This window comes from Cricetulus griseus, chromosome 7, assembly GCF_003668045.3.
Source record: "Cricetulus griseus strain 17A/GY chromosome 7, alternate assembly CriGri-PICRH-1.0, whole genome shotgun sequence".
NCBI classification, from domain to species: Eukaryota; Metazoa; Chordata; class Mammalia; order Rodentia; family Cricetidae; genus Cricetulus; species Cricetulus griseus.
Genome location: NC_048600.1, coordinates 109,868,328 through 109,885,620, shown reverse-complemented (window position 1 = coordinate 109,885,620; position 17,293 = coordinate 109,868,328). Strand labels below are relative to the sequence as shown.

At 43.7% G+C, this 17,293-nt stretch overlaps 1 protein-coding gene across 1 annotated transcript in view; it reads right to left on the bottom strand.

Annotated features, from left to right (window-relative positions):
- Window positions 1-17,293, bottom strand: part of Skap1 (src kinase associated phosphoprotein 1) — a 270,687-nt gene that overhangs the window by 21,406 nt on the left and 231,988 nt on the right. The window contains exons 10-11 of the mRNA XM_035448147.1: window positions 10,632-10,682; window positions 2,596-2,696 (exon numbers count right to left, since the gene is read on the bottom strand). Of these exons, the coding sequence (XP_035304038.1) occupies window positions 2,596-2,696; window positions 10,632-10,682 (152 nt within the window). The remainder of the gene's footprint in view (window positions 1-2,595; window positions 2,697-10,631; window positions 10,683-17,293) is intronic.

Below are 17,293 nucleotides of genomic sequence, written 5' to 3'. Positions count from 1 at the left end.
GAGTTAGGTAATAGAATCAAGGCAAATCCAATCCCAGATGCTCCCCAAGCCCATGTTAAACCGGAATGCAGCTTCGTAAAGGAACGTTCCTTGAACTACTACCTTCTCATTTCCTCCTCTGATCTGCCGGGATTAGCAACATGAGGAAGGGAGGCACCTGGTACAGCTTAGGGAACAGAAATACTAATGGACTTAGAACCTTCCGGAACAGTGGAGAAAGACGCTGATAGAATTAAGGCAGCGAGGCATTTTCACCGAATTAGTCTGACGCATTAGATTGTAGTCCTGGAGGGGGGGGAACAGAGGCTGATTTTAAAAGACCAGTCTAACTAAGGTTCTTAGGCATCTCATAGAAATACCACAGTCATGGTAACCGCACACCACTCTATATTGCAGGACAGGTCACTGCACAGCCCCTTAGATCTAACTGGAGGAACGGGACCCCCAGTGAGACGCCATTAACAAAGGCAAAAGACATGTAAAACAAACAAAATAATCATGACAGAGAGAGAAGGCCAGCCTCCAGCCTGGCTCTGCACTCCCCCCTCCTGCTGCAGGCACCTCCAGACAATGTAAACAGTTAATTTGTTCACCTGCAGGCTCTGGGCAAACAGAGGCCTGGTCACACCTGAGTGGATAACTCGATTACCCCGTAATGCCAGCACGGTAATGTACACAAATTCTATTACACGGCAAACCTTGCTTTCGGGCATTTGAAATACCAATCAGGCCAATGTCCACTCCCTTCTTTGCTTCCAATTTATTCTTGGTGTATTGGAGCTGCACTGAAATTGTAGTAGGGTGGTGCTGAGCTAGAGCGGCAGGAGAAATCATGAGAACATTGTGATCTTACCCAGCAGGGCCTGCAAAGGTCTTGCCTTCCTGCAAAGGGCTAAGTCTGAATTTAGTCCATGCCCACCTCCAGACAGGGTTTCTCTCTGTAAACAGCGCTGGATATCTTGAAACTTGATCTATAGACCAGGCTGGCCTTGAACTCACAGAGATCCACTTACCTCTGCCTCCCAAATGCTGGGATTAAAGGTGTGCACCACCACTGCCTGCCTAGTTCAAGCTTAAAGGGGCCTAATTCATTGGAATCACTGGAAGACACCTGGAGTCAGACTTGGTCTGTTCCTTTTTATTAAATTCTATTTATTTACTGATTTATTTTTGAAGAGTTATTTATTATGTATACAGTGTTCTGCCTGCATGTATGTCTGCAGGCCAGAAGAGGGCACCAGATCTCATTACGGATGGTTGTGAGCCACCATGTGGTTGCTGGGAATTGAACTCAGGACCTCTGGAAGAACAGCCAGTGCTCTTAACTGCTGAGCCATCATTGCAACCCCTGTTTGTTTGTTTGTTTATTGTGTATGTCACAATGTACCTGTGGAGGTCAGAGGACAACTTTGAATCAGTTCTCTCCTTTCATCATATCTCTGAGATTGAACTCAGGTCTTTGGCCTTGGCAAAAATTGCCTTTACCCACTGAGCCATTTTGTCCACCCCTTGTTCTGTTCTAAAGGAGCTTATAGCATATTTTAAGCACAGTCAGATCCTTGGTGTAAGTAGTACCAGACATAGAATAAAGAGAAACAGCAAATGTGGTGTTAATAACACCACAGGGTTTCCCTTTTCCCCCCACAGAGTCCATAGAGAGCAAATTATGCCCACTTCAATGTTTGTAGATAGGGATGGGATACATAGAGAGAGGTCTTTATGATAAATTCTCTTAGGAACAGAACATGCTGTCTTCGTCTGGCTGTATAATGTGTGTGGTCTTTTTTGTTTCCTGAAAATGAGGATGATGACAAATCGTTCCCTGCCTACGACTCCAGACGATTCTTCTCATTATGAGAGGCAATAATACATCCCCCCCCCCCCAAAAAAAAGTCCTGTTTCTGTGTGTTCGAGGCCAGCTTGGTCTGCAGAGCAAGTTCCAGGACAGGTTCCAAAACTACAGAGAAATCCTGTCTTGAGAAAAAAAAGAAAAACCCTGTTGCTTTATGACCAACAATAGTGTGTGTCGGCTGTGTGCAGGGGTTAACTTATGCCTGAGGAAGGGAATAAAGTTAGCTGGGCTGTGTGGGATTGGATTCAGTAGGTTGGTCTTATCAGCACGGGCTCAAACCAATTGAGCTAACTGGTTCTGACTCCTCCTCCCACAGGTAATTATATTATCATCTCATTTATCTATAAATGAAATAAGAAGCTAGTTTACCTAGCCAGAATGTTTTCAATAGTATTACAAAGTAATAAATTATGTACATGGTTGTGACCTTTGTGTATCATAAATCCTTAGAAAACATCAAATTTTGATTGGCATAATTTTAGTATTGCATCTACTTCATTATATATATATATTTATATTTAAATTTGCTTTATTGTATTTTTAAATGTGAAAAAGTGATTCCTGAGCCTGAAATTTTAATTAAAAAAAACAATTATACCTTAAAGGGAATTTTGAACTGTGTGTAAGAAGAGCCATGTAATATACAGAGAGACGAGTTACAGCATGTGATTGCTCTGATTACGATAACTGTACTAACAGGAGTAAAACATGGGCTCAAGCCCTATATTCCATGTCTTCTTTACCTTGCTCAGAATTCGGATGAGGTCACCTCGTTGGAAGGACAGTTCATCTGGCTGGTCACCATGGCAATCCCATAGGCCCTGGTAATAACTGGCATAGTCCACTGATCAAAGAGAAGAAAAAACAAAGATAAAAGGAGTCAGTTTTGCTGCAAATGGAAACCAGGGTTCTGATATAGCCTCTAGGAAACTTAAGATTTAGGGGGCTCCAGATGACCCTCAATATAAGCAAAGGATTATGGGAGGGAGAGATCATTAACTCACATAAAATATTTACAGATCACCCCTAGTAGGAAATTCTACTCAACAATATGGTAATAGATGTATTAATAGAAGAAAACCAGGCACATAATTTCTCAGTTGGTTTGCAAACAAGTGGTACAAAGATGTTTCCCAGTAGACTTTCTTGGTCCAGGGCATCTAAATACCCGAGTATGTCTCTTTTTTATGCATTTGAAGGAGCATATCCTTCAGCCTATCTACAAGAGAGGCTGAGTCAGCCAGCCTTCTTCTGCATCATGGCTCACACTTTGGCCTCCTCTGTTATACTGGGGCTTCATCCCAGGCACTTCCCACCCAGGTACTTCACGAGGTAGTCACCAATAACTACTGAAACGAATAGCTTAGTCTTTAAGTGGAGCCATGGGGGTGTCTCATCCATTACAACTAAATTCTGGGTGGGCTGGCCCTTTTCCAGCATCTCATTTGTAGACCCTGAACATGTCTGCCAAGATTTATCTGCAAGCCCCCAGGGAACAGAAACCAAAGTGATCTGCATTAAAAATGAAAGCAACTGAAGACAACAAACCAAGCTTTAGAAGCACTGAAGAGATTTACTGGGCTTCTCAGCGAGACTAGATGGCAATGATGCCACAGGATAGCCATCGATTCTTAACAATGAAGAATTTGTATTGATCCTCTTCTACCCGGAAAGGTTAAACACTAGCGTACAAAGTGGGAGAACATCTGGGGATTTGAATGGCAGGAGAGCTAATGCCCACTGGACCAGGGATGCTCTGTGTTTCTTAGAATGTTTCATATGAGAGCTGTGAGCCTAGCACCTGCCAAAGGTGAAATCTGATTGACGGGATTCAGGAGTCCTGTGTGTAGTTAAAAATCTATGTGTTTTTTAGCTGGTACATGTCCGAAATCCCAGCACTTGGGAGGGTAATGCAGGAGGATCATGAATTCCCAGCCAGCCTGGGTTACACTGTGAGACTCTTGTCTTGAAAAACAAAATGAAAAAAAAAAAAAAACTGGTGTGATTTTTGGGGACTCTATCTCACCAGTTCCTACCTACGCTGAATTTGTTTGGACCCTCTTTCGAGCAAGGATGGTTCTAAGGCTGCTCATGGTGAGGACAGATGGGGAGCAAATGGTCAGTGGGGCACAGAGGACCTGGCTGTACTTGCTTTCCCCCACAATTTGTCCCTAACTTATGAATAATTCAAATAACAGAGGCACAGTGGAACGAATCCCTGTATGTCTTTGTAAAAGACTCTTATTAGGCATCTTAAAGCACACAAAAGCAGAGGAGAGACGGACTCATTTAGGTCAGAGCAGATTGCAAACAGAAATAAAAATGTCAACCATAGAGACCGGGACGTGTTTCTTTACACAGAGGCATGTTTGTCTCCTCAATAGACAATAGAGGGCAGCAAACAAAATAACCGCCAAGAAAACCTTCTGCCATCGACTTAAGAATATGTTGGGAAGAAAAATACATTGGGAGAAAAATACTAACTGTTGAAAAGAGAAATCATATATTTTTGGGGACATCAGTGCATGAAATGATAGAGAAATATCAACCTTGAAAAGCAATGACAGTTTCCCCAGAGGATATGTTATACATTCTCAGTTGTAAGGGAGATTATAAATCACCCCCAGAGTTTGAATAAGTCTAGGAAATGAGAAGCCAATTGACATCAATATTATTTGTGGATCTGTAGATGGCAGAGCAAACAGTTTTTTTAAAAACAGATTTAAAAAACCCAATTTATCTATGTATGAATGGTAGGAAGCTGATGGAGCGATCTTGGCATTCTCTGGCCTGATGCATAGCCACTTTGAGTTTCTGCTCCCCACAGTGTGCTTGGGTATGAGACAGCCCTAAGGTACCTTTTGGGTGTATATGAGTTTCCTACCAAGATTTGACAATAGTGGAAGAGAATACCTGGGGAATGATTTAAAGTATGAGCACAGTAAAAAGCAGGCACACTCATTCACACCTATCAGACCTGAAATCAGAAAGCCAAGGCAGGAGTTTGAGGCCAGCCTGGGCTACAAAGGTGAGTTCAAGACTAGCCTGGGCTATAGAGTGAGAGAGACCGTGTCTCAAAACACAGGGAGACAGTTCAATTAACTATAGAGGCAATGACATGAGCTTTCTAAGACACAAAGAATACAGAAAGGCCTTTGGTGTTCAGGAACCCAGGAGACAGCCGAGCCTAAGACTAAGGATAATGACTGCAGCTCTGAAAAGTAATCAGAATCATAGGGTTGAAACCGGGAAACATATTCAACCTACTATCTAGACAGATAGTACTGTCTGACTATCTAGGCAGAGGTATGTTGGTATTAAGGAGGTCAAAGGGGGAGTCATTCTTTAGTTGCATAAGGTTGGACCCCATATTGCAAGATCCTTGTTTAACTGGTGTGATTCATATTTATGTATTTGTGTATAGGCAATGTCATGAATTCATTGTTTAGCATCCATCAGGCCTGTGCACAGCACTTGACCATGGACCCGGCTAGATACTGGGAATTCCACACTGGCAATGCACAGTCCCTGCTACCCTCTACTGGGGGAGGTGCTGGGGACCAGAGTTACTATCCCAGTACTCAGGACCCTAAAGAGGTTGAGGATGTTCTGTGTAAGAGGGAACTCAGCAGAGTCTTAGGGATCCAGGAAGGTTTCTTTGAAGCTTCAGCTCTCCACAAAAAACCTGACCTGCCAAGTGTTGCAGAAACACCTTCAAGTTTTGAGGCTGAGCAAGACTTCATTCTTGAAGCTCGGCCCCAGGAAGGGCCTGAAGGTCTGCAAGTCCAAAGGGCGAGTTCACTCTGCCCTGAACCAGGCTTGCTCATCCTCAAAGGAAATGAGAGCAGATACTGGTTTCTGAAGGGCAGTAAAAGGACTTAGGCTTGCCTCTGTGGCTGGCTTTCTGGCTCAGTTAGGTTTCCACCACACCGGCAACAGCCTAAGTCAGAAATGGTGCAATCTCCTGACCAGTTAATTAATTCAAAAATCCTCATTCTCATTTTGAGGACATTATCCCATCTAATTATTTTTTTTCCAGTCTGTCCATTTGGAATGAAAAACAAAAGAATAAAGCTTAATGCCAGCATTTCTCAATGTCTCTCCCCCCTCTCTCTCTCTCAAAAAAAAAGTAACTCTGCACTAAATAAAGCCTGGTAATTCAAAAGCAAAAGCTCTAATATATTCAGCATAAAACAGACAGAGGACCTAGAGCAATCATGACAACACTAATAACTAAAACAGTTATAACAATTAACAACAATTACAAAGATAGGAAGCTAATGGCTATGATCACTGCAGTTAAATTGCCAGCAGAGCGAGGAGTTTTCTAGAGAAAATGGGGGTGGGCAGGGAGTGTCTTCTTCTTTCTAATCCCATGCAGGGGAGGCCAAGCTTCAAGTGAACAAAATGTCACAAAGAGAGAGCTGACCTAGAATTGTTTTTCTCTTTTCCAGGTGGTTATTACAAATTGTTTGTCATGCCACACCAGGCTTTTTGTGAGTGGTGATAGGCATTTCTCCTCTGATGGAGTCCAGGCTGGCGATCCTGGTGACAGAGTCAATGGAAACACCTAGGCAAAGGACGAGGACATCTATCTGTCTAGCTTTCCTTTTCTTCAGGAACAACAGAAGCTGACTGTCCTCCCAGAGTTTAACTGTTAGGACATTGGGTAGCTTCAGAGTTCAAGCTGACACCAGAGAAAGGAGGCTAAACGAGGGTCAGTGTGCTGTTTACATTTTCTTGATGAATGTAATGTGTCAGTGAGGCCTGGCATTAGGCACAGCTGTTTAAATTGGGAACACCAGAGACAAAAACATTGAAAACAAACCTACCGGAGTAGGGTCCAGTGAGGGCTGGACCAAAACTCTGTAAACAGTGTTTTGAAATGCTCTAGTTAAAGCCAAGCCAGGAAGGGCCACCATCTTTAGTACACTCAAAGTGGACATCCACTGCTACTTTACTAATAATTTCAGAAGTATGAAAAAAACTCGCCAGGCGCCACCCACTGTGGCACCAGGGCAGGACGAGTATGCTTTGTTCATTTTAAATACTGTTTGCTATGTTCAATCCCATTTCGTCTTGAATAATGAAATTACTATGCCCCTTAATTTTGCAAGTGTGATTCATATAGGGGGAAAAAAATCAAAGATCCTGGTTCTCATCTCATCTGTTCCTTTTATTGGGCCAAAATTTTAGCTGGGTCATGCTCAACTCATGGTTGACTGTGGAAAACGGAAGGGTAAAAGCCACAGGAGCCTGTGTACCCTCCATTTCTTTGGTGTAGGAGTTCTCTGTCGGCGGGCACCACAGTGGGCCTTCAGAGGGTCTCCAGGACGGAAAGCTCATGAGTAACCACTTTCTTGCTCTTCTGAGATGACTGGATGACTGCAAGACTATACTTGGTTTGCCCACAATTGGAGAGAGAGAAAGAGACAGACAGACAGACAGACAGACAGACACACACACACACACACACACACACAGATGAGAGAGACAGAGAGACAAACAGAGAGAGACACACAGAAAGAAACAGACAGAAAGAGAGACAGAGAGAGACAGAGACAGGGAGAGAGATAAAGGTAGAGACAGAGAGAGATACACAGAGACAAACAGAAAGACAGAAGAAATAGGGAGAGAGAGACATAAAGAGAGAAAGACAGAGACAGATAGAAAGAGGAGAGCCCATTCCAAGGTCTTCCTTGGGGAGGGACTTGATGTATCTAAGGATGACTTGTATTTCCACAGCATGGCACACCCAAGCATAAAGAGAGAAAGACAGAGACAGATAGAAAGAGGAGAGCCCATTCCAAGGTCTTCCTTGGGGAGGGACTTGATGTATCTAAGGATGACTTGTATTTCCACAGCATGGCACACCCAAGCAAAGGAAAACTTTATACAAACAGCCCAGAGTGAGCCTTGCTTTGGGCTACCCAGAAGTTACCTTCTCACAGCGAGGCAGGAAACTATGATCTCACTATTAAAGGCCTTTAGAGTTAGATCCACCATGGGACGTGCCAGGCTGGAGTGTAGAGCAAATCTGAGGTGTTGAAGAGTCACTCATTAAAGTAACCCTGTTACTAACAGTCGTGCTGTAAAGCGAGCTCTTTATAGATTGAGCAATCAATACTACAAGGCCATGATAGATTTTCTAGGTAACAGAATAAAATAAAAGAAATTGCATCTTACAGGGTCATTAGCACTCAATAAGGATAAACTGAATTCCGTTCCTCCCTCCCTCTTCGGATAAGATCTGGAGTTGGGCTTTAAAAATGTTAGCAGTTCTGTCAGAGGGAAGTGTAGCATCAAGCTACAGGGTCTGTGGGGTAGAGGAGAAAAGTCCTCTGATGCCAGATTTTGCCACAACACCTGAGAGGGAAAGGCAGGCAGTGGGGTCAGGGCAGTTTGCTTAAAGCCTTTCCCTCCCAGACACCTGAGAAAAGCTAAAAGAAGCAAACATACATAGCTGATCTATGACCTACCTAAGAATTTACTCTGTCCCAGCCTTTCCAATGCCTTCAGCGAGGCTGTTGGCCCTTCCCCCAGATCTCTATATTTTGTTGTTATAAAACTAAGGGATGACAGTGGGAAGTTACATATGTGTTGTAGTTTCTACAGCTTCGTTGGAGAAAAGGCACTATATAAATTCAATAAATAAATAAGTAAACACAAATAATAAAAATCCCTGCCTCAGATTCTGCAGACAGAGCGAAAAGTCCTCCTGTTTTTTAATCACCAAGTCACCAATCATTATAACTGGTGGGAAGTACAAGCCACAGAAACATATTTAGAGCTAGCCTTATGTTAACGACACCTATTTGGGAGGCAGGAAGTATGGAGAACAAAGGACGTCTTAAAAAAAAATTCCTACTTGAATTATACCTGTTGGATAGTTCAAAAATAAATCTCCTCCCAGATAGAACCTGAGGGAAGAAGGAAAGGAGGGAGGGAGAAAAGGAGGGAGGGAGGGAGGGAGGGAGGGGGAGAGAGGGAGAGAAAGAGAGAGAGAGAGAGAGAGAGAGAGAGAGAGAGAGAGAGAGAGAGAGAGAGAGAATGAGGGGAAGGAGGCGTCTGGGAGGGGAATGCTAGACTTTGTGGGACGGACACTTCCTGACTGGAGTTTAATACAACTTCCTGACTGGAGTTGACCCTCGGAAGCTTCCAGTTATCCCACCCGAGGTATCTATGTAGGTATATCTTCCTGCGCTGGTGATGGAAGTTGGTTGGGAAGAGCCTTATTTGGGACATACTTAGTCAGAACAGATTTTCTGTTGGAATTCTGTATAGCACGTAGAAAATGATAGAAATTAGGTTTCAGGACTGGAGAGATAGCTCAGCCATTAAAGGTTAAGGATCACAACAAAACTTCGGAAATTAGGTCTCAGAGGACTTACTTCCACGTGTCTGAAGCACCCTAACATCCTTAAAGCTTACGCATCCCACCTGCTTTCCCTCCTGCTTTGGTAGCACAACCTCTGATGCCACTGACTGTCTTTCCTCTTCCCTGAGAGAAACTGGAGCTTTGCCAACCTGAGTCCTTCTCTAACCCTTTAATTGTCACTTCCTGTAGGGGTGGGGAAGATGGCTCAGTGGGGAAAAGCACTTGTCCAGTGTAGCAGGAAGATGTAGGTTTTAGTCACTAGAGTCCATTTAAAAGTTAGGCAAGGTTATGCATTCTGTAACCCCAGTGCTTCCATGGCAAGATGGGAGACTAGAGACTAAAGAATTCTGGGTCATGGGCCAGCAGGCCAGGAGACCAGTGTAGTGGGAAAACAACAAAGAGATCCTGCCTATGTCAGACAGAGTGGAAGGTCAGGTCCAACACCGGTTCCTCTGACCTACACACACGCACGCAAGCACACACACAAATTTATTTCCCGCAAAGATTGAAGAGAAAAGAGACTTTGCTAAATGACTATGAATGAGAAGGAAAGGAGAGGAGGCAAGAGGAGAATGCAAAAAAAGCCCAGAGAAACCAAGAGAGAGCCTGGAGGGAAATGGAGCAAGAACTCCTAAGCTCAAGGGTTTCATAGATCCTAAGGGTGAAAAAAAAATCTTCTCCTATCTAAGTCAGTCCTGAATCCAGTTCTGCTGATGGAATGAATGTCCTTGCAGTGGCCCAAACAATGTGCAACATTGCTTCACTGACAATGAAGAAGTAAGTCCTTGGTCCACTTAAGGAGACTCTGAGGGCGTCTGACCTTAGGAAGGATGGGCTCCCTAACAGCCTGAAGCATGGCTAACAGTCTGGGATGAATAAGATGTAATTTTGTATCCAACAAACCTGTTACATATTCATTTCCAAATGTGCTTGGAATCAAACCAGCCCCTCGGAAGTCAGCATCCCCCAGTCGTTCCATCCTTCACCCCAGCTTCACTTTTCAGATCTGACACATTTCCATTCCCCTCTGAACTTGCAATCTCCGGGCCTCTCAGGGAGAAGACATTTCCATTCTTCCCATTCTCAATCCTCTGATCTCTTAGAGATGAGGCAATTCTATTTTCACTCACTGCACTGACTTAAGAAATACTGATAGGAAAAAATAAATATCTGGTTTGGCTTCCCACCTTCTGAAGACAAATCTTGGCTGTGCTAGGACATCGATTAAAGTGATTGGGTGTCTGCTTTTAAAGTTAAGGCACTTCTCTATCCAGTCACTCTATTTGAGGCTTTGGGGGTCATGCACCAGGACTTTATTCATTAGAGAGAGCAGTAACGGTAGTGCTTTCTCAAGCTAGAAGCCCCATTGTTCCTCCCAGAGGTGTGCAACCATGTCTATACCTGGCCGTCGGTGAGTACCATGTGCATCCTCTTCTAATTCAAGGTCTTCATCTGGGGGGACAAATGATTAGCATTAGCCATCAATGTGGGGGTTCAGTCCAATGCTCTTTCTTTCGAGGGGTCACCTTTCTCTGAGTTCATTGACCTGTTCCCCTTTCTTGTATTTCCACGAAGGGCCCAGGGTGGCTTTGAACTCATGATCTCCCGACCTTAGCCTCTCAAGAGCTGGGATTACAGGCATGTGTTGTTATGTCTAGTCAGGGAGCGCTACCCTCTAAAGGAAGTTTCATTAGCATGTTTTCTTCTTTTTCCCCCTCCTCAGTCATCTCTCGCCTTCAGATGGGCGATCCTCTTCTTCCTTTTCTATTTGTTTCCAAACATTCTGAAGTATGCGCTATGTACGAGAGGCTGCACTAGGCACAGGGTACACACAACAGACACACCAAAGTTCCTGCCTTGGTGGAGCTTCCAACCCATTGAATCACCAAGGGGCTTATCATTAGACCAATTATTTCCCTCAATGCTCATTTCTCCTTTCTTTGTAGAATTCGTACTTGTATTTATTATCGGTATGCAGACATCTTCTTTGGCTTTAGTTACTCCAGAGTTAGAGGAGAGAGAGAGAGAGAGAGAGAGAGAGAGAGAGAGAGAGAGAGAGAGAGAGATTTCGTGTGTGTGTGTGTGTGTGTGTGTGTGTGTGTGTGTGTGTGTGTTAGTGAGTTTTAAACCTTCTGTGATTAATTAGTCCTTAACATATCCATTTTTGTTCAGCTGTATCGGAGGCTGGTCATGTACGTAGTTTTATGTTCCTAGTACTTGAGGCCTGTAGTTATCTTTTTACTGTTTTATTTAGCCTGCCTTGTTCATTAGAGTATAGGCTCCTGAGGGCAGATGGAATGGTCTTTTAATTAATTGCTGTGGATTCACAATGGGTTCTAAGTCAATGCTAGTGTCTAACTCCAGTCAAGTGTTTATATGGCCAAAGTCACAATGTGATTGGCCCAAGTTTCTTACCCTCATTAACCTGTTTCATCTCAAGCTTTGTACTACTTGACATAATAGGAACTGGGCCTTTATTAAGAAAGTATGTGTATTAGGGTAACGTTTAATAATCCTACTTTGTAATACAGAGTTAAAATGTATATATCCATATATATAGGGCAGAAATAGGTTCACTACCCTTTTCACTAGCTATCCCCTCTTCTCCTTTTCTCTTACACAGAACACTCAGGCAGACAGACGACAGACAGACAGACAGACAGACACACACACACACTTGCCCTACATCCCATGGAAAAGGAGCACTTTAAAGGAATTTAAAAAAAATATTTTATTATTTTATGTGCATGAATATTTCACCTATATATATGTATGCGTACCACACGTGTGCCTGGTGCCCATAGAAGAGGATGTTTGATCCCCTTGGACTGGAGTTATAGGTATTTGTGAACTGCCATGTGGGTTCTGGGAATTGAACCCTGGTCCTCTGGAAAAGCAACCAGTGCTCTTAACTGCTGAGCCATCTCTTCGGCCCTCTGAAGGATTCTTATGACTGCCTAAGGTCCAGCAGCGGGGACTTTCTCCCCTTCCCATCTCTAGTGCTTCCCAACCCTACCTTGAGGTACAAAGATGTAAGGTAATGGGGGAATGAGATCAAATGTCGGAACCAGGGCACGCATAGATAAATCATACTAAACACATTCTTTTCACAGTCTTCTCACTACTGTCCCCTTCCTCCCCTCTTGTGCTACGATGCTTTCCCTTTTTTTGTGGTGGGGCCAATTTTATAGGATTGACAATATTAAGAGGGTGAGTTGGTGCATCCTCCTTGTAAAGATGCCCAATAATTTGGACAGCAAGCAGCTCTTTTCCTGGTATCAAACAACTCAATCACAAGGACCAATAATGTGCTGCGCTTAAGCACTTTTGCAGAGAGCGTTTCTCCTACCTCTGCTGTCCGTGCACAGCTGTCTCTTCCTCCCAATGCTAATCAATGTAAATTGGGTCAGATCTCCGCTGTGAATTACAAATTGGATCTGAAGTTGGAGGGTCACCATGCCTGCTACTCCACCTCCTTCCCACCGCCATTAGATGGGAAGCTACACCAAAGATCTTTTCTAAATAAATCAGACTTTATTGTAAAACTCGGCCACTGACGAGACATAACCTCATTAGCATTGATTTTAAAATAAATTATTGAAAGTGGCCTGCCTGCTCTTTGCATTTGTAAAAAACGGGAATGTAAATGTATTTGCAATGATAAAAATGAAAACTAAAACTTGATTCCTTTATCCTTTCAGGCAATAGCACTCAATCTAGTCATGATCCAAAACAAAAAACAACAACAACAAACAACAACAACAACAACAACAAAAAAGCATGGTGCTTTGTTCACTTCACTCCCAGATCCCAGAACAGATTCTCTGGTTTCCATTGCACCTTTATAGTCACCTAGAAAGAAAGAAAGATGCTGGCCATTAAGCATGTGTGTTATTTGTCACCGCTACCGGGCCCTCTGGTGATGGATATGAACGGGAAGCTCCGGTCTCCACTTCTTTTCATCTGCCTCGTCCTCTGGTGGTTGAAAGTGGTCTCCAGTTAAGAAGCCTTGCTGGGCCTGGGACTATGTCTGGGGCATCTCAGGAGGTCTGAGGATGGGGTCCCAACACACAGTGGAGGAAGCCCCTTCTACAGTTGGTTAGGAAGAGCACAGCTTTTGGTACCATTTTAGCTTCAGAGGGTTTGATACAATCTATCTCAGACCCTTCTGTGACACCAAACTGGTATCTCTCAAGTTCCAAAGTCAAGACAATTATAATGTTACTGGGATTTTGTTTTTGTTCTTTTTGAGACAGGGTTCCTCTGTAGCTTTGGAGCCTGTCCTGGAACTCACTCTGTAGACCAGGCTGGCCTCCAATAAAAAAGGCTTTTTGCTTAAAAAGAGGGGTAGGTTAGGGAGTTAAATTTCTTATTTTTGTTACTCTGTAGGGGGAGCTTTATTATTATTTATTATTATTGTGTGTGTGTGTGTGTGTGTGTGTGTGTGTGTGTGTGTGTGTGTATACATGTGCTCACCTGCATCAGGTTGTATGTGTGGCTGTCACAGGATAACTTGAGAGAGTTACTTCTCTTCTTCTACCATGTGGGTCATATGGCTTGGGAGACAGGCCTCTACCTACTGGGGCATCTTGTTGGCCTGAGATTTTCATTTTAAAAGACCATTTTGAGAAAACACACACACACACACACACACACATACACACACACACACACACACACATATATATATATATATATTTTAGGTTAAAGAGCTCATTGGACTTCCTTATAAGAATATTACTAGGCATTTTAGCATTACATCTATGGAAATACATCTTCATTTAAGAGAGAATTAAAATTTATGTGCTAGCTCAACTTTAAACAGTAATAGATTATAATGGTTCTTGCTCCTAACAGGGCATATGGGACCCCAATCTTACACAGGCTTTAAACAAATTAACCTCTGAAGATTACTGCCCACTTATTACATTAAATGCTCTACTTGATTCCCAAATATCTCATCTCAATTGGGAAAACAGTTGAAGAAGATTCTGTTAACTGTGTGAGCATGTGAGGGAACCATGGGGCATCACAAATGAGCATCAGGATCCGGAGAGTCAATTTCAATCAACATTCTTGGCACAGTGTCAGGGACACTAATGAGAGGCTGAGAGGAACAGGACACAGAATCCACCTAGGAGGGACAGAGAGGTGCTAGCTGCCTCTGACACCTGAGTCCTTTTTGAAGTGTGGCTCTGCCACCCACCCCTGACATTGACTAAACTGATGCCAGAAAGAACGGACGGGTGTGTGTGTGTGTGTGTGTGATCACATCAAAAAGAGGGAAAAGTATTTTCTCCAAACAAAAAACTTAAAAAAAATGCTAAGCGTATTAACATGCAGCCAGATGTCAAGATGCTGTGGTGACAGCTGCAAGAGAAATACAGGGAGGCTTGATGTGCAAAGGGTCTAGAAAAATAGAAATAAACCAGTCGCTGGCATGCCCAGACAAGCTATAGACCCTTGCATGATACAGCAGCTCTAGACAACAATAGAACATATGAGCAAGAGGCTAAGAACACATTTACTCTCTGCTGTGTATTGGGTAATCTCAATGGCTACCTCTCAACACTTCCATCCTGTCTCCATGGTATGGTCGATGTATAAGTTTTAAACTCAATTTGTGCTAATAGCAACACTTGGAACACATAGAATTCAATTCTAGAAGTAGTAACTGAGTACCTACTAACTGGGGAGAAGGACATGAATATAAGTCAGCATGATCAGAGACAGAGCTTAATTTCAGTGGAGTCTGAGAGGATGTCACACCTGAGGATGTCACATCTGAGCAGACATTGGGGGACATGCTAGATAGAAGAAACAACATGGTTTTAGCTGCTGCTGGCCCAGCAGTACCCCATGGCTATTGCTCAGAATGTAGACAGACAGACAGATAGACAGAGACAAGTGAGCAGGATGAGGAAGACAAGAGGCCAGGAGGCTTGGAGGAGGCTAGGAATGGAACTGATTCATACGTTTTGTGTTTTGGGCTTGGTTTGTTTTGTATTTTTTCTTCCTTTAGATTTCTGTCACCATTTCTTTTTGTTGTGTGCCCAGACAACTTATACAGGGGAAAGATAATCCCACAGAATGTTGTTTCCATTTTACTCTAATTAAAAAAAAAAACACAGTTATATGCTTTATCATAAAGCAATCTGGTTTCTGGGTCTGTAACAACCCTCTGGGGCAGTGTGGGTAACTTCAGAATGTGCACAGAGATTTCCAGAAAGGCCTCTTTGTCTCTTTCTGTTTGTTTTTTGGGGACTCTCTAGAGAACACAGCTGGATCCTGCTGCCATTATAGCTAATACAAGGCCCCAGTAACAGCTCTCTTATGGTCTTAGATGCCTTACTGGCTTCTAGCCTTGCGGCTCCAGACAATGCAGGACCTGATAAAAGATGTCCTTATATGGCACCTTGAATTGTGGATCTGGGCCTGTGCTGGCCTGCAGAACGACTCCAAAGAAGATGAAAAAAGGTCTAGGAAAATCTGTTTTTTTTAAAGATTCATTTTCATATTTATTTATTTATTTATTTATTTTTTTGTGTGAGTGTGTGTGTGTGTGTGTGTGTGTGTGTGTGTGTGTGTGTGTGTGTGTGTGTCTGTCAAGCAAATGCAGGTTCCTATGGAGGCCAGAAGAGGGCACAAAACCCTCTGGAGCTGGAGTTGTCAGCTGTCCAATGTGGATGCTGGGGCCTGAGGCCAGTCCTCTGGAAGAGCAGCAGGTGCTCTTAACCACTGAGCCACTTCTCCAGCCCAAAGCCTCATTTTAGCATTTGGCTTTCATACTTCTTGGTCATTCTCTGTAGTTTGATCTACTAAAAATGAAATCTTAAAACTCAAGGGTCCCCATATGCTCAGTAGGAATGTTCAGAAATCCCAGTGGTTACCAGCTTTGAAGCCATATTTTCCAGGACTAACATTTTTTTGTGGTCTGGCTGAAAACCTTGAGTGCTTTGTTTTTCTCTCCTGGAGACAAGAGTGCTAGCCATGTGGCCAATGCCAATTATGGCATGATTAATGTGATGTTGTGCATTTAAGTTGATGACCCAGACATTATTTTGGTTAGGTGAATTTTTTATTGACCTGGTATATGTTGTGTATTCTTTTCACTCTTCTAGAAGCCCATTTAAATTACACGTGGGAAGGGAAGCCTCACTTAACAAGCCTTTCCTCACAGCCACAGTGAGGACTTGCATAGGGCCCTCCCCCAAAGAGCAGGGTCAGCAGACCTGCCAACACTAAAAATCCTTCACAAAGCTTGTTCACCTGCTGTAGCGAAACCAACACGCTAGAGAGCCGATCCATTTGACTATCGGACGTGGTATGCAGTGCTAGCACAATCCAGTGCTGCTGTTGGCTGCCCCTCCACCCAGCACCTGGCCTCTTGGTAGGAAGGAAAACAAGGGCCTGAGCAGAAGGCGCTCTCCACATTCCATCTGTTCGGATTTTCAGATTCACATATGCTCCATACACAAAGTCGCAAATGCCTAACTGGACCGTGCATTTGGGTCTGGCTGGGGAGGGCAGGACCTATCCATCCCCTAACTTTTTGAGGAAGTAATATTTCCTATTGCACACCACCAGGTGAATGCTACCAGCATTTGCTTGCTCTGCCTATGCCAGTGCTCTGCGCTGAGTGCACACTCAGGATTTTCAGGCTCCATGCCCCCCAAAACCCTCTAGGATGCTGCATTGCTTTTCCCATTTTCCCATGGACAGAGACGGCAAGGAGCCTGCTCAAGTTCTCCCAGCTAGCAGGTGCCAGTGCAGATCCACTCTGACTTACAGCCAGCTTTGTGCCAGTTGCCTCTAGCTGTCCCCCCACAGGCTGATTTTCAGTAGGTGGTGGCTGGCACGGAGGGGAGTGGGTGGGGGTGGGGTGGGAAGATGATGCTAGGCCCCTCACATTCCTTCTCTTGAGGACTGTAGTGTGACAGATGCAAAACTCACACAGCAATTTCAGAAGCTACAATCGTGGAGTGCTAGAAAGCTTGGATGATGGAGACACAGGACTGGAATAATCACATGACAATTAAAGGCCTCTATACCCCACCCCCACC